Source organism: Cupressus sempervirens, chromosome 5 (assembly GCF_028749045.1).
Source record: "Cupressus sempervirens isolate cs-2001-9-10 chromosome 5, ASM2874904v1, whole genome shotgun sequence".
Classification (NCBI taxonomy): domain Eukaryota; kingdom Viridiplantae; phylum Streptophyta; class Pinopsida; order Cupressales; family Cupressaceae; genus Cupressus; species Cupressus sempervirens.
This window is the reverse complement of record NC_143122.1, coordinates 401016498-401039303: the sequence shown is the minus strand read 5'-3', so window position 1 is coordinate 401039303 and position 22806 is coordinate 401016498. Positions and strand designations below refer to the sequence as shown.

At 33.7% G+C, this 22806-nt stretch overlaps 1 protein-coding gene and 1 long non-coding RNA gene across 4 annotated transcripts; one reads left to right on the top strand and one right to left on the bottom strand.

The window, feature by feature from the left end:
* Positions 1–9685: 9685 nt before the first annotated feature.
* Positions 9686–21532, top strand: LOC149556515 (uncharacterized). 2 transcript variants are annotated; one of them, XM_089830824.1, is made up of 8 exons: positions 9686–9812; positions 9942–10013; positions 20375–20452; positions 20533–20595; positions 20689–20769; positions 20870–20956; positions 21072–21149; positions 21289–21532. In XM_089830824.1, the coding sequence occupies exons 5-8, from the start codon at positions 20692–20694 to the stop codon at positions 21349–21351; spliced, it is 306 nt and encodes a 101-aa protein (XP_089686950.1). In that variant the 5' UTR covers positions 9686–9812; positions 9942–10013; positions 20375–20452; positions 20533–20595; positions 20689–20691; the 3' UTR covers positions 21352–21532. The 2 variants fall into 2 exon arrangements, 1 of the variants encoding a protein (XP_089686950.1); XR_016364706.1 differs by lacking the exons at positions 20375–20452; positions 20533–20595; positions 20689–20769; ... (1 more) ...; positions 21072–21149; positions 21289–21532 and adding an exon at positions 15819–16513.
* LOC149556516 (uncharacterized) lies at positions 10239–13214 on the bottom strand. Of its 2 annotated transcripts, none has more exons than XR_016364707.1 (3): positions 12900–13214; positions 11120–11313; positions 10239–10670 (listed from the first exon to the last, which is right to left on the bottom strand). It is a non-coding gene; the product is annotated as an uncharacterized LOC149556516 (long non-coding RNA). The 2 variants fall into 2 exon arrangements; XR_016364708.1 differs by having other exon boundaries at positions 11120–11294.
* Positions 21533–22806: the final 1274 nt, after the last annotated feature.

Sequence of the window (22806 nt, the reverse complement as noted above, 5' to 3'; positions counted from 1 at the left end):
TTTGGTGAGTCAAATCTTGAGCACTAGGTACTCTACTATCAATGAGAAGCTGATCTACAAAAGAAGTTGCATCATAGCCATACAATGCTTAAAGTGGAAGATTCTAATCGACGGAGTTGTACTGCAGCAGTACTCCCCAAAATTGTTTGTCCTCAAGCCATTACACATGTCAATTCTGCAGTGACTCCGAATGTACTGGAGCAGTACTCCCCAAACTTGCTTGTCCTCAAGCCATTACGCATGTCAATTCTGCAGTGACTCCAAAAAATACACCAGCGAATACCCAGATCCCAAATTAATCTAGAATCTCAGTATGTCTTCCCTTGTAAGTCTCTTTTAAACTTTCGTTGTTGCACTCTAATTATAACATCCCAATATATCGAATTGTGAAACAATGCATCATGATCCCAATGAAATACCCTACCAAACATATTTATGCCAAAATCCCAAACCATTCTACCTCCAATGCTAAAATTCCGAAGATAGATGTATCTCACCATACCACCAATACCAAATGTTATCTGCACTTTTATTCTGGTCTAAATACCAGGTTCCCATTTCAATCTTAGTAATATGGTTCCCACAATTTGTTGCACCAATCTGATATAACTGTAATCAATCTGCAGCAACCAAAGCTCACCGTCTATAATATGAATCCCAGGATCCCAAGTCATTGCACAGTCACACTCTCTCAAATGGAAGAGAGTTGTCTCTGATCATGTTATTGATGCCAACTATCCCTGTAAGTGAATCCTCAACAGTGTAAGAGATGCATCTAATATGATCGGTTGTTGGGCCCTTGTCACCATGCCAATATCCAAAGTTGGTGTAATGATCCCAATGATTCCAATCTATCCCGGTTACTGATGTCATCAAATTACAATCTAAAACTTTTGTAACCAGCGATGCAGTATGGCCTATTAATACAATGATTGAATTGGAACCCAAAAAGTTTTGGCTGGAATAATTCCACTCTCATGACATCTCCATAAATTGGAGCATAGATCTATTAGAGCACACCATTTCCAAGCATATACCAATCCAAACCCAGTGACTCCATGGCATGCATCTCAAAATCCTAATATTAGGACTGCTTCATACTCTAGAAGTTGATCGCCAAAATGACGGGGTTGTGTCTCAACAACATTGATCTCCTCGAGCTCTTCAAGTTCATACATAGCTAAACGTCTAAACAAATGTGAGTTGCCCATTTCTTTGTTGCAAAGTTCAGATTTAAGCCCATGTGATAACATAAAACTGCTGATTGTATACTGAAGATCAAAAATTGCAGCCCAGTCTGAGATTAGAACAACATCATGTCTAGTGTAGTGAAGCAACTTATCAAACAGTTAAAAGATACTTGGATCCCTCATCAAGACAGATTCATCCTTGACTTCTTCTATCTATGCTTGCAATCCATTACTACCTAATACAAAATATGTAGGCACAATTTTTTCTTGTTCCATCATGGTTCGAGTCTTCATTAAACAAATTTGGAAGACTCTTGATTTAGACAGAGGAACCCAGCACGAATTCGGGGCAAATTTGATTTAAAACGTCATTTTTATTGACTTTCATTATGATTTTTTGCCAACTTGGGTCTATTCGACCCTCCAACCCTGAAAGTGACCATAAAAAGACCAAAAGAGTTGTTTTAAAACCTCTTGCCTCCATTTGTGTATGAACTTATTTGCTGCTGCATATATATATATATGGATGGATGGATGGATGGATAAAATCTTGTACAAACGAACCCAAAAAGAATCCAGACCTAACCCAGAAAAAGTCTGACAAATTTCAAATCCAAGTCTTGAACTTGCATCCATACCAGAATCCAAACTGGCAACTTAGTTTATGATTTACAAAAATAAATATAAATATTTACACTTTTAGAAAAAAAAGTATAATGTTTTATTATAAATTAAAAATATACCATTTTAACAAATAATTTTAAAAATATATATAATTTATCTCTGAATAAAATAAACTGTAATATTTTAATAAAGAAATAAAACCAACATAAATTTAAATAAGCTATATTCAAACCTAAAAAGCAAAATGAAAATCATATAACCTATTGAAAGTTTCAAACAAAACCTACACGGAGACCATCAGCCATGAGAGGCAAGAGTAATGGCTGTCGGGAGTGATACCAGACACCATAGCAGGCTAGCAGTGAGAAACAAGGTAGGATAGAGAGCAGAGAAGAGTGTACCAGCTGAACAGATGGACAATGACTATCTTCAAAAGATAGTTGCAGACGATGAACAGAGATGCCTAAAATTATTGCAGACAATGGATAAAGATGCCTCCATTATCTACAGACAATCAGAAACAATTTTTCCTAATGCTAATTTTTTTCCAAACAAATTTATGGTCAAACTTCAACAACAAAAAAAAAAAATTATGTCTTTGCCGAATTTGAATCTGAAGCCAAAAATTTGGCAAAGGTTGCGACTTAGATGAGTATTATCAGCCCTTGATAACATTTGCACAATCTTTTCTTGTATGAACAATTATTGTTCCTTCAAAACCATTTTTTTTCCCTTATTCTAACTTAAATGACTAGACTTATCAGACAAGGAATCTTCTGATTCACTTCCATTTTTAAGGACACTCTTCTAATCATTAGCGTGTGACTTACTAGGAGACACCATATATTCCTCACTAGGTGGGATAGCATTATGAATGAAATCCATCGCTTCATTACACTCATCAATATTGATCTCTTAATCGCCCACATAAAAACTTAAGGATTCAATCATTACCTGTAGCAACATTTTCCCCAAGACTGTAACTGGATTATCAAGTGAAAATTGTTCCTCGGATGTTATAATAATAATGACTAATTTTCTAATTTGGTAATCTCCATGATGGCATCTCCTTCAATCTTCACATACTCTTCATCTATAGCTTCAGTAGGTGGCTCTCCTATGTCCTTGTCATCAGAGGGATGGAGTGAACCAGTGTTCTATGTTCTTTAGTGTCTACAGTCCAAACTCCCGTGCATGTTGATTGATCTTATTCTTCTCTAAGATCGCTTATAGGTTGCAGGTCACAAAGAAGTGCTTCTTCTTAACTTCGCTGACTGTTTTTGAAGGGTAATTAATGATTTTTCTTTCATTATTCTTCTGGTGTAATTCACCATGATTGTTTTCCCAGATCTCAAGATTATAACCACACTTAAGAATTGCTCAAAGGGAACTTGTTCTTTAAACCCCTTTGGCATGATTTGGTACTCTTGGGTTGGGTAGCTTTGTTTTCTTTACTTTTCGCATTCATAACAGTCTCTCCATCCAGCTGGTCGTTACAACAATACCTCTTCTTCCTATGCCCTCCTTTTGTTTTAATCTGCAGCATTCACTGAAGGTCATATTACCATGGACTGCTACTCTCAAAACATTGTAATCAACAGGAAGTCGGTCCATCTCACTAGCCCATTCAAGTAGTCCTCTGCCCTTGTCATATGCAGCCTTATCAAAACTCTGCTTATAAGCAGGCTTATAAAGACACTGCTTATAATTGTGCCAGTTCATGTTGATGTACAGCCCTTTTGATCTCTTAAAGAAGGCTTTAGCAGCATCATCCTCTCCATCACCATACTGAAACCCTTGTTCTCTGTGTGAAAATACTTTTATGCTCGTTTTCTCATCAATCAAACCCACACCTAGCAAGACTTATGCTTTGTTCCCACTATAAAGACATCAAGGTCTATATGATCTGAAATTTGTTTTTCTAAACTACTTGATCCTCAAAATAAATAACTGATTACACATTATTGATTCCAATAATGAAATAGTAAATAATACTTATGCAGATTCAAATCATCAAATAACAAGTTCTATCCAATAACAATGAATACCCAATTAACTGTAAATTTAGGAATATATTTGTATTTAAAATTGATGTAGAATTTTTTCATAACAGTAATATAAGCTTTCATATTACACAAAACTCAATATAGAGTATGAACAGTAACACAACAAAGACTAACTCTTGAGGGTTTCGTCCCAAGACCATGTGGAGCTTGAATCACAACATACAACAGCAAAGGTGATCTCTTGGGGGTTTCCGTCCCAAGCTCCAAGTCATGCACAGAGGCAAAACAAAATATTCAACATAATGAAAAGCATGACAGAGTCATCTATATATGTACTTGAGACAGTTATTAACTTGCCATGCAAGACAAACGAACAATCTGATTTGACCCCTTCCTAGAAGCCAGTAGAAGATGCAAAACAAGATAAAACAAAACAACAATCTGATTTTCTGCGAAAAGATCTTTCCTTCTTGGAGACAGATGTTGTTATAGGACAATATTGGGCTTCTTCAAAAAGTTCATTATTCTTACTTAAAGATTCATGACCAAAATCTGTTTCTTTTCTTCCTACACAAGATAAGACTGCATGACTGCAAACAATCTGATCTTTTCCTAATTTTTCTAGGAGACAAAACTTCATACTTGGCAGCTTGAACTGTCATCCAAGTTAGATGGCCTCAACTTTATGGGTTCATCACAATGGCTAATGTTCAATCCTCATGTATCAACAACCTTCTTGATAAAGAAGGTTTAGTGATGAATTTTTATTGAGGAGGAAAAATAAAGTGCATTGATGCAGATATGACCTACAAAAGGCCAACTCATTAGATGTACACACTAATAGCCATTCTCAACATCAGATAAAAATTATTAAAAAAGAATTGACTTTCTAGTCAAGGATGATTACAAGCCATATTTCTCTTTGTCCAATATAAAAGTACTAAAAAATATAGGTTAGAATCAATGTGAGCGAATATATGTTACTGACACCATTTCTCCTAGTCCAATCTGCAAAAACTTTAAGATAACTTCGAATTAGTGTGAATGAATAGATAGATCATTATGTCTTAGGATCAAATAAATATAAATAAAAATCATTCTGCTTAGTTAAATTTACATTGACCAAAATTGTTTCATTGAGATGCATCCCTCAAATTGGGTATTTCCAAGACGAGGGCATTTCAGAGATGTGAGGACTTCAAGAAAAATTCCTTTGCCATCCAACAACTACTAACAAAGACCTAGAAGCATTTGGGGATGCCCCACTACATTGGAGAGGCCACCAAAACACTAAGGTGTCCTCGAGGCACTCAAGTGACTCCCTCACATCTCTTGTGCATATTGAAGAAGCCCATGTGTACAGTGCATGCGACCCCCTCACATCTCTTGCGCACATTGAAGAAGCCCATGTGTACGGTGCATGTTAGAAAGTATGGACCATGCGATAAGAAGACACAGACAAAAAAAATCTACAGCAAAGGCACTAAAGAGTTGTGACAAGGTGAAAAAGAATGGTGAAGATGAATACATGTCTTGTGAACAAGAAGTATATTCAAAAGAATCAAAACAAAAAGCCATAGAAGTTAGGATAAGCCCCAGGGTAAAATTGTTAGAATAGAGATACATTAAATCCCTTGAACACCTGACAAAAGTATAAGTTGATAGAAGACCTTAACATGTGATTTTCCAGGAGTTCCAAAGAGAAGAGTTAAAAGAGAGGGATGAAAGGAAAGAGTTGGATGAGCGTGCGTGATCTTGATTTTAGCTTGTTTATTGTTAGTTCAGGTAGATTCTGTTACAAGTTTAATCCCTGCCAACATGTCTTCTTGAGAACAGAACTTCCTAACAATGCAGTTACGGGAAGTCAGATAGCTGTTGGGAGTTGAACAACCATCAGCTTGGACAGTTGGAAATCATTGCTCAGAAGCTGAACAGTTTCCCCTCATGCCCTGCTCAATTTATAAAGGGAAGACCAATGTCCTTGGAGGATGGTTTGAATGGGTTAAGGGAGAGGAGAATATATTACTCCCCAGAAGCAGCTGACAAGGGATGACAAAGAGTTGCAGAACCACAGGAGAAACAGAGAGAAGGTGTAGCAACGAGAATGGGTAGAAACAAAAAAAATTAAAAGGGAAGAATGATGCGACAGATAAATGAGAGTGTAAGGAAGTAATGCAGATGGCAAGAAGAACTGTGTAGAGGGAAAGATGGGTAGAACAGAGAAGAGATCAGACTGATAGAGAGAAGGGATTGTAAAAGCTTGGCAAATTCACGAATGGAGATTGGCCTTCCTTAGATGTCGAATCTGTATAGAGCATAAGCCAATCCTTGGATCAAGTTGAATTTGTAATTGCCAATAAAATTGGAAGCGATGCAATAAAGTTGTGTTTCCTCTGTTCTAAGTTATTCGGCATACTAACCGAGCAGACTGTCTTTGAATGTCTATGCTTCTTCAGTTGCAGAAATAATTACTCTTCCATGCCTTATAATGTTTCATGTTTTATAATGTTCCAAACCTTCAATCATTGTCATTGAATGAGTGATGAATTATTCATTGGGACACTGTATTTCACTGTATTGTCACAGATACAATTCCCTTACTGTCATCTTGAAGTCAGAAGTATTGGTATTGTTTGTGAGTACGAGTTCACAACCAATTGATTATGTCATGTCATTACATTTGATATGCTCTGCTTAACTATTTCTGAAAAATTTCCCATTTAGGGGTATCGTTCTAAATCTTGTTGCCTTGAAGACAGGGTAGAAATGCATGTGTTTGAGAATAAGAATTTTGTCACCGTCATATTGACTTATTGTGTTAACCCAAAAATGAGAAACGTGTTAAAGATTACAAAGCATTAGGAGAAGAGTTTGTAGACTGCAACAAAGAGGAACACAGCCTACCACGAGAGGAGGCCCAAGATGTGGTACCAACGAAAGCAGTCTACTTTAGGGATGAAGATGCAAAAGAGTTAGAGATCTTTGGGAGATCCATATGTAGAGAAGATTTAATACAACCAAAAAAAATGACTTCAAGGAATTTTTATAGAATCCCTCTATTATTAATGGAGAGTGAGTAAAAGATCAACACTTTCATGGGAACAAGAGAACGACTGAGAAAGTAGAAGCCCTGATATTTGTTGTATAACAAAAGAGGATAATGTAAAAATGGAATTGTCTTGTGAAGGACAGCATTTAGAGCTAGGAAATGACGGCCACCTCAACAGAATGAAATGGAAAGCATGCCTAAATGGCCTAATGCAGAGAATGAAGAAACATAGCGTGGAGCAGGCTCTATGTTGGCAATCCCACTGTATGAACCATATTCTCAGAGTAAAGCATAATCATGTTGTAGGCATAGAAAAAATTAAGGTCGGTGATTCAGTTAATAGTGACATGTACTTCAGAAAAAACAATTCATCTATTTCAGAAAAGCTTTGTAAGGAAAAGCTAAATAAGATATGTTTCTTCACCTAAAAAGAAAAGAACATTAACATTGGCATAACAGGTAGGTGTCTCTATAAAAAGTCTCTGAAGTCTCTTAAGTATGTTAATGAAGTAATGGATCTGGTACTAAATAGTTAGTACTGTATGCATTCAACCCCAAAAACCAAACACCTCTGAAGTATGTCGATGAAGTAAATGGATCTGGTACTAAACAGTTATACTCTATACAGTCAACTCTAAAAGCCAAGCACCTAGATAGTCGTAAATGTTTATTCACAAATAGAAAGAACACTGAACATAGATCTGGCCAAAGTTTTGCTGTTACTTGATTTGCTGAGTTCTCATGCCCTATGGCTTGGCATACACTAGCAACAGTGGTATTGGTTATGCAGATGGCCATTATAAAGGGCATATCTTCTCGATATGACAAGCCCCAATCTATGAAGGGATATTTAAAGCGTCCAACCTCGTCATTAACTGTTATTCAAAGGATTCGTTGCGCTATTTAAAAGATATATGTGAATGATTCAAATGGGCTATCCGAAGGATCCAATTTCTCCAGCAATGCGTTGGATGTTTTTTATTCATCTTCCAAGACGTAAGGATCTCTTTCCCTTAATCATATAGGCGCTATTTAAAGAATATATATTCGTCATTGGACAAAGACTATTTCAGTTTCTAACTTCTCCATTTGATATCTGCAATTGAGGTATTTGAAGGATGTATCAGTTCAACCCACAAATTAAATACAGCATAGCGCAGCTTTTAGCAAGAGGCGTTATTGAAGCATTTAAAGGATTTATCAGCAATGCCCACAAAAATAGATTAAACTCAACAGGAAATTTCAAAGAGAAGCAGTAAAATGCAGCATTTTTAAGAACCAAATCATATCAGAGACTAGAGAAACTCAATACTAATTTATGATTCATTCGAAACATACATTTTAAATACAGCATATAGAATAACAAAGCACGGTACACCTAATACAAATAAAGGCTTCTGCCAAAAAATTGAACATTAAGGACGTTTCTGAGGAGAAGTAGCCTCTGAAAATTTTCTCCGGTCGTTAGGTTCAGCATGCCGGTTATCCTCTCCCATAAAATCTGAGACATTACGCCTGTGCACAGCATGATTTGGATTATACTCAAATCTTTCTCTCGATTCGAATGATAAACTCCTGTAAAACCGATGATCGCGGGGTCGAACCACAGCTTTGTATAAAAGAGGTAACAGACCTTCCATTATGATGACTAAACGCAAAAGCTAATTCAAAATTGCTGTGAGTTGTAGGTAGTGTAACTAAATCCAGAAATAGCAGGATCCCCGCTACTTAAAACGAGTGATCTGATGCACTCCACGATTTAAAATTTTAACACCGACCTGTTCAAGTGGTATGTCACGGACCTGAAAATCCTCATTGGAACCCGAGTGCGAATTTTACGATGATGGGTAAATTGTTTTTAAAAAACTCAAATGTGTTAAAAAAGGAGAATAAGTTGAGAGAAATTTAGTTATCTGTAAAAGGGTCTTATAGGAATAAAGTTAGGTACCAGTTCCTTTCTTCTTGTTTTAGTTATTCTTTGTTCAACTTTTATCGAGTGTGAATATCACATGACATTACCCATGTATAATTGTATATTTACATTCTTTAATTTACACTCGTTTCCCAAAAATTTAAAGGGGGAGATATATTATTAGTTCGTGCGGAAGGTAGGTAACTAAAGCATTCATGCATGTAAGTTTGCTATATTTAATCGACGAATGGAATCCAAATATTTGTGAGAGCTACTGTAATGGCATATAGTTTTTATATTTAACGTTACTTTTTATATTTTCCAATTTTTTTAATTCCATTTCTTTCATTTGCTAGTTTGTTGAATAGCAGTGTTTTAAGTTTGGATTTGATTTTTTGGTTTGTTGTATTTGTTTCAATTATAACTGATGGTAAATGTGAATACTTAGTCACATGAAGACAAGGTGGCACACACCTTTCCACTAGTCTATGATTTAGGTTGGATTTTGTAATCTATGTGTAGAATAGGGATAGATAGTTGTTTTCAGTAGGATGGAAATCCTTTTTAGGCACTAGAGTATCTAGAATCATCTCCTAGCACTGAATACCGAATGTGGGCAGACTTAAAAATCTAGAAAGTAGATAGATCCAATTGTTCCTTTAAAAGATGATGTTGAACAGTTAGGTAGACTTTGCAGTCACACAGTGGTTTCCACCAGCTTGCAGGAGCAGGACCACCATCAACTGCACCATCTCATTTTAGTAGAAGAGTCTAGATGCAGAGTAACTTTCTTCTTGCCCACAATAAATGTCCATGTCGCCTAATATTGTTTTCAATAAAGTTGTCCCATCAACAACAGCACACTTGTCCGCTGCAAGCACATTAATTTTCTAGTCGGTGTTTGCAGCCTATAAATGCACATATGACACAACCTGCAGAGTTGCCAAATTCTGAGAAGCCAATTTCCTTATTGCGTTCTAGGGCACACGCATTTGTTATGTTCATTCTGAATAATCCTTCTTTGTTTTGAGGTGAGCAATTTCTCCAAACGTCTAGTTTACCTTATTCTACTTATGTCGTCCAGCTCTGCAATTTATGAAAATTGTATTCTCCTTGGACATACAATTGACCTTAGGTTGGTGAAATCCATGAATTTGTAGGTTTCCTATGCTATCATATAGAATTTGAGTGAATTGCATAAAAAATGCAGGCCCTGAACTACTCACACACAGGTACATCAAATTTCTTCTTAATTGACTTTTCCTCGTTTGTTGTTTTCTAGCTGGAGAGAAAATGTAAATATATATGGATCGTGGCATCAAATATTAGTTTGTAAGAAAGAATGCTACTTATCTTGAAACTCAGAAATAAAATGATTTACATATTTCTACCTTGACGTAAACGTCTAATCATAAACACAGAGCCAACTACTGCCAACTTATTTGCAGGAGAGAGGGTTAACATAATGTAGATTAATTATTTATTTTCATAGAAAGGAAAATCAATGAGAACATAGTCCTGCAACATTAAGCCTTTAGGATGATCATGACAGAGGTGTGATACAAAGAACTCCTGTACTATACTGCCCAAAACTCCACTCAAAGATCATTGTTTTGCAGATATATCTGCTCAGTTCAATTTGATTTTTGTAAAATATGGGCAACAGGTGCCTTGATAGTGGGGCAGTGGTTCCTGGATCCTCCCTGTGCTGCTTAATCCACAATTCTCTGTAGGGCTTGTAATTCACCTTCGATCTGCTATAGATGCATAAGCCTGATCTTTATTCTTTTTGGCGATGGCCAACCCAACAAGTCCCCTGTCTCATTCTCCCGACTCCAACCAAAAACTCACTGAAACAGTACTTAAAAGTATTCCAATTCGAATCTTCCCTACAACGCAAGAGTATACATAGATGAGACTGTTAAGGTGGAGTCATACAAACAAATTTTGGAATATTGGAGGAGTTGGGATCTGATTCCTCCTACAAATAGGTCAAAATGGTCATTTAATGTAGGCAAACAATTCAAATTCTGCTATTGTGGGGACTACCGCTTCTGCTGTAAAATCCCAAATTTCAATGAGCTCGGTATCAAATTAAAAGAGAATGAAATAGGCATCATTCACTTAAAATGGGTCCAATGCCCTTTAATTGTAGGTAAATAAGACAAAAACACTTCACTGTACGAATCACTTTCTACTATTATCAATCGTGAAAGAGGTCACGGATATTAGATAGAAACTTAAACATTAGTTCAGCGTAGATCTACATACATTCCACATTTCAATTTGTTACTGAAAGAAGCATACTAATGAAATAAACAACAAATATTCATCCTACCTTGTGCCTTCTGGGGGTTTCATACCAGCAGACACTCTTGCTCCTCAGAGAAATTTGTTTCCAAATCCAAGATGATTTCAGTCATTCAAACCTGATCTCACACAGCCAAATTAAGAAGGAGCTGGAAAAGGTGTCATGACCTAAATCCCTACCCTTGGTCAACACAAGATATATCCTGCAAAATAAGCATTTGTCTACATAACGGCAATGAGCATGAGACAAAAATTAATATTTTAATATACAATTACAATTAGTACTTCAACTTAAAATCATAGTATAATATGATATGAATAAGTTTCTCATAGGGAAGATTGGCTACACCTTCCCAAAAACAAAAGCTAACTGCAGGAATCGTCCGAGCATTATGTGCAATCACGGAAACAAATGTTATTTTCTCCACCCTTCACCAAAATGCAGTGACAGATACCCAACTTGTTTTGAATTGGAATTGGACAGTAACATAGGCTGTGTCGGATACTAGCTTGGTTGAGCAATTTTTACAATGGATTCAGCAATAGAAGCATCTTTAATTATTATATTGATTGAACAGATAATATGTGAGGCAAACTATTGCTTATTTTTTAATGGGTTGAGATTAGTAAGAACTTTTTCCCCAAACAAAAATAGATTGAACTACCGACTTAGGACACCCATAAAAAAAAACAAATTGAACAACTAACTTAGAACACCCATAAATACAACAGAATAAGCGGATTAGAACAACATATTTGTAAAGCAACCAAAACTAGAAATAATCTTGTTTCATAATGAACAGTTTACATGCAATCATTCATGACTGAAAAAGCCACTGTGAAAGTTAATTTCAACCTCTTGATGGCTGCAGAGTTTTCCATGGCTAATGATTATGGTGGTCTGTATGAATCATTTATTAATATGATTTATTACATTCTGAATAAAAACAAATATATTCATACTTTACCTAAGCCTGCACAGTATAGGGCCATTTCTATCTATAGGACAAGAATCCTAGTAGGTATGGCAACCATTACCACTACTATGAATCTGATATGCTGCTACCCCAGTTTTTAAGTATAAGTGAAAGCACTTATTGTCTCCTTCCTATTTTGCAGAGTTTCCAATGAGCATTAAACTCATGATATGTGACCAATTCAAACATATAAAGAAAGAACCATATTTCAGAAATGTAAAATAACACTTGACCACTGTCAGTGGAAATACAATTGAGTCTTAAAAAAAATGTTGGATGTCTTGAATTCCCATAAATGACTGGCTTTTCTTCTCTACAAAGAAATACAATCCCTTTAGCAGCGCCAACTGCAATCATCACTAATACGAGTGTCATACCTTTCTTCTGTTTGTCAGCAGATTGCATGACAAATGTGGAAGCATAGACGAGGCATGTGGAATGTTCACCAATTGCCTCATAGACCTATCTCCACCTTGTTTTGCTCCCTGTTCTATGTATTCGCGTAGTCTCTTGTATTGGGAAGCGTATGTTTACTTTTTATGCAAGGTCTTTTGGTTGAATTTCTAATCTATCATTTGGATGTAGGAAGTCTAAATTTCAAGATTTAAAGTTGGACCCGCAATTGCCATGTAATTGGGAAATATATTTCTATTAGGTTGGCGTTAGGTTTAGATCATGGAATAGTAATTTTAAAATGGGTGTTCAAATTTTTTATATTTCAACTGCTGGAATACAATTTTTTCCCAGTTAAACAACCAAGTCTGGTTGTTCCTAAATAACGAGAAATGCAGCGAATATAAATGGAAAGAAAAAAGGTTTAATTGAGCTCACCTATTCTAAAAATTGGTCGATAGATCAACGAAAGTATGATTTCCAAGCTTTTGGTATAAATTGGTATCATAAATGGCAAATGCATCTTCTGCAACTACCCCACTCCATTCGAAAGCTTTCTGCTGCAGCAAGTACACTCCCGCTAAATCTAATTCACTGTGATACTGAATGTAGTAATGATGTGTCCCGGGATGAAATGGTTTTCGGATCACTTGCGCTAAGATTGCTGAGTTTTCAGAATAATGATTGATTTTATTGTGATGGCTTTGGTTGGGAAATCTTATGGTTGGAAATTTTATGGAATAAATTGAAACTTTTAGGCCTGTTTGGTTGGTGGAATAAGATTAGAATAGGAAGAGAAAATTAGAATATGTTTTATATTCATTGTTTGGTATGCTTAATCAGAATTGGAAATAGGAAGAGATATTCTAATTTTGCTTCTAAAGTGAGCATTTGTCTATGCCAAAAAATAGTAGTTGTAATTGGAATAGGCTATTTCTATTCCTAATTTGATTTTTATTTTTTTATTTTTTAATTAATTTTTTTTTTAATTTGAATTTTTCTTAGATTTTTTTTAAAATTATGTTTTTCAACATTTTTTATAACATTTTTTATTATATCTATTTGTTTAAAAAAATGAAATAAATAAAATAAAAATGAAACTAAATTAACTTTTTTACTATTATTGAAAAAATTAACCAAAAAAATTTAAGGGAAATATTTTTTAAAATACAAAACTTAACCTTATTCCTATTCCATTTTTGTACAACCAAACAACAGATTAACATATCCTCAATCAAATTCCAAGTGAATCAAACAGGATTGGAATTGCCCTTTTCTATTCACATTCCCCATTTTCATTCCCATTCCTTTTTTCTATTCTAATTTTCAATTCCTATGTTAGCAACCAAACAAGCCCTTAATGGTGTGTCGAACACCCCTTCTGTTCACTGGACACTCTGTTCATTGCAAAATTGATTGTGTGATGATTGCTCATTTGTCATCTGACTAGGGTTTAAAAAGGATCGACTATTTCCTAGAGTTCAAAATATGGGTAGAGCTTGAACAAGGGGTGTGTGGTGGTTTTAAATTTAAATAATTGAATGGGTTGTGGTTTTTTTAATTTGTTTTTTTAAATTGAATGTGTTGTGGTTGTTTTCTTTTTATTAATATGTTAAATAAAATATACTATTGTCTTAATATTTTCTTCTATTTGCTTGTATTTATTTCCTCGATCTTAATTTAACACTATAAAGCTATATTTAGGGTTGACTAAAGAAAAGTATAAGTAAATGTGCATGGGAGGTGCAATATCATCTTTGAGCTTGGTTTCAGTAAGAAAAATATAGCCCACATGGGAGATTCTTAAAATGTGGAGATATTTACATAATAATGTGAAGCTACATAACATGTTTGGAAATACAGGGTCTCATGGGTTTATATCTTTAGGAAACCAACAAATGATATTAGGTTCTCTCTTCTAAGTTCTTTAATTGGTGGGTTGAGAGATGATTTTGGTGGTAAGTGAAATCTTTGAAAAAGTTAACATATTCCATCTAGAATTAGAAAATACTTTGATTTGGTGCTAAGAAAGTTTTTTGTTATATTTCTTATCATATTATTTTGTTATTATATTTATTCATGTTGGTTTGTTGCCAATTTTTATTGAAATTGTTTCTTAAGATAGATTTCATATTATGCATTTATTTGTTTCTCTATTAATTAATTAAATTTTAGATAGTTTTTAAAAAGTCTTTAGATTTGTTTGATGACAATGAACAAGAATTAAAAAAATATATCATGAGAAAATAATATAAATTATTGTGCAAAGAACTCAACAAGAGCAACTAGATTGGATGTACAAAAGGTGAACAAGTAATAATAATGATAACACCACAAAAAATGGACCACTTGCCAAAGGTGGAAAAGTGCATCCACTATAAGTGGGTGTGATAAAATAATAATGATACAAGTACACATAAAATAGAAAAAATCCAACTACTCCTATGTAATTTCTTAAGTAAGCTTGGAAAGAGTGTAACTAGGTCCTCATAAATAATTAGCTAAGGTAAAATGTCTTAATTACACCAACGTAATGTTATAAAGCTTTGCTCAAAATTTGAAATAACAATAATAATACATGTTGACTATTTCCTAAAATTAAATAGTCAATAAATATTAATAAAGGAAAGAATTAATAACATTGAAAAATAATTCCTACCTTTTTATCACATTACTATTAAGTGGGATAATATGTTTTACTAAGTAGTTTCATCTTCTCCAAGTTAAGGTATAACAAACATGTAAGGAAGTTTTTGTGTACTTAATGAAATGTTTGACTTACAAGGTTGTAAATTATGAAAAACTAGATCCACCTTTTCATCTTTCATAAAAATAAAAAATTGACATTACTTATATCTTTCCAACTCTACATAGTATTTTTCACCATTTTTGTCTTTTAGAGAGGGTGTAGAGGTAAGTTCAAATGGTATCTAACGTCAATATTTACCTCTAATCTAACATTTCCTATCCCATGAGTTTATTTTATCCATAAACATCTTCAGGGAACACTTAAAGGTAAGTATTGCCAGTTAAATTTGCAAAATAGAGTGAAAATCAAGGTATAATTAAAATTAAAATTGATATTGTCATCTTAAACATTTTCTTCCATACCTTCTATTTCCTATTTCCTTTCTCAAATTTCTCCTTTGAATTATTAAGTATTATTAAGTAGATCTTTGACTATGACTCTGTGTGAAGTGGTAGCAATCATGTTTCATACATGATCCATTTGTTCATTGGTAGATCTCAAAAAACTATTACGAAACAATAATATCGATGTGCATTTTTAAGAATTTAAAGATGTAAAATATATCATATATACAATTTGCTTTCTAATTTTCTAGTAAACTGTGACAGAATTTGGCTTCTGAAGATGTGTGATCATGTTTATATTCCAAGTCCAAGTGATGAGTGGGATTGTCCCCTCGTTGGTCCAATCCAATCAACACATTTGGAAAATGCATTTGCTATAGAATGTCCAAATGTTGAGAGATCATTGTGCATTGTTCTCGATCAAGAATTTTTGGAAAATATTTGTGGCTCAATACATTATGCAAACATTGTTTTAAAATTCCTCAAAAATTGCATGGATCTTTTTGAGAATGAAGAAATCATAAAGCAACTTGCAAATGGATATGTGAAGAATTACTCCAGGCCTCTTGAAGACTATGATGCATATATTAATACATATGTAATAGATATGAGTAATGCACATATAGGTGGCTTGTTCACCCTTGAGTCTCTAAGTTCATGTGCTTTTACAACTTGTGTCTATAATTCCCTAAAAATTGCAATCAAAAAAAGTATAAACCCATTATAGATCATGCATTACATGCTCACCATTCCCTATTTTATGAGCAAGATGCATTGAGAATCGCAAGTGTTTGTGATGCAGTGATATTCTTACAACTACATATGTCTCCTTTTGTGGTCCTGCCTTATGAACTAGTCTACAATTAAAGAACACAAACCTCTACTACATAGGCTTTTAGAAGTTGTAAATAGTTGTTCAAAGTTTATCATTATGGATAACCATTACAAGGATATCAAAAGGAGGAATTCTCATGTTTTTGTAAGAAGATAGACATATTAAGTTCTTGTTGTTGAGTTCTATGTTAAGTGATACATAATCACAATTTATGGCAATCGAAAATGAAAGATTTGAAATAAAATCTAATGTTTCTTTACATAAAGACGAATAATTTGACAACAATTTATAAAAACTTTTTTCAAATTTAAACACATGAAAGGGAAATAGTAAACAATGGGTATATTACTTCATAAATGATCTCTAATTACGTAGTGATTAATATTTTCCTCTCATATTGGCATGCTTCATTCAAAAAAAAGTATTTTGAGGAAGTTAAAAAAGATTTTGTTTACAAATAATTTGTTCAATATTGTTGATCCTATTTTTGGTTATGAATTTCATAGGCTCTTGCACTATGTTAGGAGTTTTCCATTTTCTACATACAATTAACATTAGCAATTGCAACAATCTAGTATGTTTCCATCCAAATTTTTCAAAGTGAAAGTTGAAATTTTATTTGTAATTGTAGTTATCAAGAAGTTGTAACGAGGATAATAATTTGTAAAGCATTAAAATTTAATTTCTATTCATATTTATGCAAAGTTATGTATGTTTGGTTTTCCCTAGTCTGTTGTAAATTATTATTCCAAGGATATTTATATCATTTCTCACATTAATAAAAATTGAAGCTTACAATTGTTTGCAAATTCATAAATTATTAGTTTTCAAATTTTATAAACTTTAATATTTCACCTTTCCAAATTGGTAAATTATTAGTTTTCAACATTTATATAACTATAAATATAGTTAATCCTAGTTCAATGATAGTTTTATAATTTTAAAAAATAGCATGTTAACTTTTTTTTGAAAGAAAAAAGAAAAGAACAAATATAGAATATCAATTGGTAAAAATAAAGATTTTAAATAACGGATTAACATAAACTCATTACAATAATACAAAGCCCATTGACAAATATTAATAAGAGTCACTTTAAACATTGAAATTATGGAACATGTATTTTGGTATAATTGTTATGATTTATTTTTCATTCTACCTCTCTTGATGTTACTTTGTTCCATATCTCTAGCCTTCCAAATCTTTCGCATAATTCAACCCAGACACAATACTAAATTACCCTTGGCTTTGAGTCATTCATCTGATCAACTTCAAGGGGTGTCCCAAAATAATCCTTGTTATTCTTTGTTGGCATTTGAAAAACATTTGGGCAACTACAGTGGATGAAGATTTGGCTATCTTGATAACCCAAATAAGTATTTCTATCAGTTCTCAGAAGAAATGGAGGGACTAAATTGAGACTATTTGCACTAGATTATACAACAATGCTCACTAAAGCTAGATTGACTTTTAAGTATCTCTCTAAATTTTGAAATGTTGAATAAGGCTATCAAGAAGATCAGGACTATGAAGAGACATATCAACCCTGTTCTTAATCTTGAGGCTGGGAAGAAATCCGAAGAAATGAATATCTATATAGTCATTATATTGAGCACTCATCTTGTGTATTTTTAATAAATGCACAAAGACTCTAGGGTATGTGCAAGATCATGGTGTGCCAAAAAGTGGCAATGTGAAAAAAATAGAGTTTGAAGACGTCTAAAAGCACTTCATAATCCGCTCTGACTTTTTTTCACCTATCCATGTACCAAACCTGGAAAGTAATGCTCGAGCCTTATCAGATATCCAATTTGATATCGGATACCTGATATTATCAGATATCCAATCTAATATCAGATACCCAATAACATATAGAAATATATATGAAATAATAAATTAGTTATTACATTATATAATTATAAAATAATAAATATATATTATATTATTTATGAAGATTAATACGAGTAAAATATAATATAATAGTATAAATATAATATAATTTAGTATAATAATATTATATTATATTATATTATGTTATAATATAATAGTATAATATAATATAATAATATAATATAATAGTATATAATAGTATAAGATATTATATAATATATTATACTATAATATAATATTATTATTATTACATAGTATTATTATTATAATATAATATTATTATAATAATATAATAATTATAATTATACTATAATAAAATATTATTATAATAATATAATAATTATAATTATACTATAATAAAAATATTATTATTATATTATAATAGTATAATACATTATATAATAGTATAATATAATATAATACATTACCTAATATATAGTATTATAATATAAAATATAATATATCTGGTAATATATGTAATATACTACTTGACTCGCGGGTTGTTTCAAACCGCAAGGTGACGTGGCAGTATCGAAAATCCAATATTGTATCGGATATCCAATATTTGTCAGAGGTTATAAAAAAAAAGCACAGAACCTTTGGGCTCATTTTCACAGTGTTCTATGCCCTTGCGCTCGGATATCAGATTGTATATCGGATATACCATATCAAGGTACTTTTTTTTATATACGATCATAATGATATTACTCAATTAAAGATCATTATCTAACATTGTATTACTTAAATGCATAATGATTAGTAATTTATATCAAGGTACTTTATCATTTGGTGGACAATTTTGCGAGGGCACTTTTTTTATCTAACAATGTTACTAACTTTTTTTTAATATAAATTGCATAATGCCATAATAATGATATCAATTATCTAACATTGTATTACTCAAATGTAGAATGATCGAATATACGATATACGATGTTTTGCAAATTAATAGGAATGACTGATCAAAATGATGACATTGAGGCAAGGAATAATATTCCTCATAACACCCCACCAAATGATCCAGTGCCCTTGCAAAACTGTCCACCAAATGATCCTTTACCCCCTCAAAACCCTCCTCAAATCAAAGATTTGATAAGTGAAAATCTCACCCAATTGAGGACTTTGCAAAGAACATATAATAATGTACCTGCATTGGCTCCAATGTTATCCACATTAAACACCAATATGGATAACATTCAAACCCTTACCAACCAACAAAATGCCACTCTTCGTTGGCGTGATGAAATGCATGAGATATTTGAGGATGGCTTGGACTATGATGAGGTTGCGGCCCTCAATATAACCAAAGAGGATTTGGCTAACCTTTTTGCAAACCCAAAAATGGGTATACTAGTTGACAAAAAAAACCCAAACTATCAATTAAATGGTGCACAAATGACGCCATACGTGCAAACTTTTGGGATCATTGGTGGATGGTTTTTTATATCCCTCCACATAGCAATTTATATCTGCCATTTTATTTCCTTAGAAATTTATATGTAGAATTTGTGTTGAAACTCAAAGTGAACTATTGGAGCATGAAGCCCAACATGGGTGTAGAACTAGGAGCTCCTCAGGATAGACCCTCTTCCCCATGGAAGAAAGCTGACACTTTTGTCCCCCCAACTGATATCTCCCCCCCTCCTCTAGTGCAACATCCTAATATTATGGCAAAGGCTAGCTCTTAGACCATCAGAGCCATTCATAGACTGAGTAGCCTGTTGATCTCTTAGGCTAGGTCAGTCTTGCCTCCTCGTGTTGATGATGCTGATGCCAGTTCATCATCGGCTAGCTTATCACACATTTGTGTGCCTCACACTTGCATTACGTGCAAGAATATTTACCTAGGTCCCATAGGTGATCTTCTTGAGTATGATTTTGTATTAGACAAGGATACACTAGACACACGTATAGAGGCTACAGACCCTAATGTGAGAGAGGAGGGGAATGCAGAGTCATGGATTCCTTCAGTGTCAATATGTATATACATTTTTTTGTTATGACATATGCAATTTAAAGTTAATTTTTATAATAGAGTAATTTTAATTTTTAAGCCATACTGACTTATACATGTATGTGATCTTCATTCATGTTTAGTTGATGACTGAGGAGGAGCTTAGACAGATTGATGATGCCACGCTCTCGGCCATTTCATTTGGCCTTGAGACATCTATGGTACATTATGTTGTGTTCGCATTGTTTTTCTATTTGATATTGTAGCATATATGGTTGCTAATCTTTCTTTTATCTTGCAGGTACCACCTGTCCTGAGGGGACAAAGTGCTGGGGATGAGCCAGCACGCATTGACAAATGAAAGGTAATTAGGTGCTTTCTATTTGATTAAATATTGATGCATTCTTGTAAAATGTTTGTGGTAATGAAATTTAATTACATCCTTTATTGTATATAGGGCATGGCTACTGGCGATGAGCCCGTACAAATTTTGCATTGTAGACGCTCAGGCATTTCTATTCACACCGAGAGCCCCATTGTATGTATAAGTATCATTTATTTTTTATTTTAACTATCTTCATAAATAAATTCAAAACTAATTTCCGTGATATTAACAACTACTATTTTGTATCTCATAGGAGACTCCTAATTTACATGAGGTTCGACAAAAGAGTTATGTAGATTTGATGATGCAGTCACTCTATCCTAAGGAGAAGCCTACAATAGTAAGTTGTAGTTTGAATTCATGATTAAATATGTTATAAATTTAACATGCTATGAATTATAATGTTATATTTTAAGTTGTAGATTCATCTGACAAACATATTTGAACATACACAGCCCACAATCAACGAGGTCCAAGCATTGCCGAGGGCATACGAGAGGACTCCTGACTGGTGCAAGAGGTCGACAAGAGAGGTATTTATTATGAAATTTTAATAGTATAAATCTTCATTACAAAAAAAATCATTATGCATTTGAGTAATTCAATGTTAGATACAAAGAATCATATAAATTTAGTAGTCTAACTTTGGGTTTTCCTTTTTTGTTTATGTAGGAGGCATCCAATCCACCTAGTCCAGTGAAGAGCCTACATTTTGATCATCCACCAACAACTTAGGATAGTATAGTTGTCATAGGATGTGTCATGAGACATTTTGAGATGGCATATGCCACATTGTTTATAGAAACATTGATATTATACACATTCTAATGACATGATCAGCCACATTTTGTATATGGATCTATGTATTTTTATATATATTTGAGTACTTTGTCTAAGGAAACATAATATTTGATATATATTTGTGTAAAATTTTGTCTATGGATACATGTATTTTGATATATATTTTTGTCATTTATGTGCACAATGATATACATATTAATTTAGTATCTAGCATTGTTCAATTTATCATGGATCATGTGTATTGTTCATGTTTATGGAATATCATTAATTTTGATTATGTTTGTTATATTGATTCAAATGCAATAATTTGTGAATAACATTTTAACAACCTTTATTATCAAATTTGGATGCAATGTTTAATTTGAAGTGCTATCATGACATAAACACATTTGTTAACCTCCTACACAAGGTTCAGATAACCCCAAATCTGATTTTAAACTCCATCTTCAACCTTGAAACTAACTTTTGGCTTCAAATCTAATCTCAACACAGTTAAGGACTCCACTCCTCAACCATGGATTCTATTTTCAACCACAAACTCATTCCTAGACTCATAATCTTTGATAACTAGCACTTCACTTTCTTACTATCCTCATACTACAACTTTTCAATTTCAACATAACTTCAAAATATCCCAACTTAAGAGACTTGATTGGATCAAACCTTTTTCACTTTGTGACTATCTCTAAAAAATGAGATAGGTTATTTTAGGCCTCAGCATCATCGTCCTGTAGCATTCGACGGTTCATCGATAGCCCTCACGAGCTCCGAGTTATGACCCTCGAAAGATCAACCTCGAAATGCACTTAAAGCACCTTGGAGACTCCTCGGTACAAGGTGGCCAAGGACAATGGATGGTCTCTGTGGTCAGAACAAGGGTGTCACTAGGGTACACCTGCCCACCTAGAGCTAATGGCACTGACAATTCGATGCCAAGATCAGCGGTTTCAAAGTTACACTATGGTGCACCTATGAACTAAGGCACACTGCGAGTTTTGGCATCGAGCGAGATCATTGTGTCGAATCCAAACAGAATGTGATCTCTCAAAAATGAAATAGATTGTTTTAGGCCTTGGCATCACCGTCCTGTACAATTCAATATTTCATCGATAGCCCTCACGAGCTCTGAGTTATGACCCTCAGAAGATTGACCTCAAAATGCACTTAGAGCACCTTGGAGACTCCTCAGTATGGGGTGGCCGCGGATGATGGATGGTCTCTGTGGCTAGAACAACGATGTCACTAGGGTTCACCCATCCACCCAAAGCTAATGGAGCTGACGATTCAATGCCAAGATCAGCAGTTTCAAAGTTACGTTGTGGTGCACCTATGAACTGAGGCACACTATGAGTTTTGGCATCGAGCGAGATCACTGTGTCGAATCCAAAC

Coding starts and splice junctions, on each gene's coding strand:
- LOC149556515 (XM_089830824.1), top strand. CDS start 20,692: ATGGCTACTGGCGATGAGCCCGTACAAATTTTGCATTGTAGACGCTCA. Junction 20,770..20,869: donor TTCACACCGAGAGCCCCATT/GTATGTATAAGT, acceptor TGTATCTCATAG/GAGACTCCTAATTTACATGA. Junction 20,957..21,071: donor CTAAGGAGAAGCCTACAATA/GTAAGTTGTAGT, acceptor GAACATACACAG/CCCACAATCAACGAGGTCCA.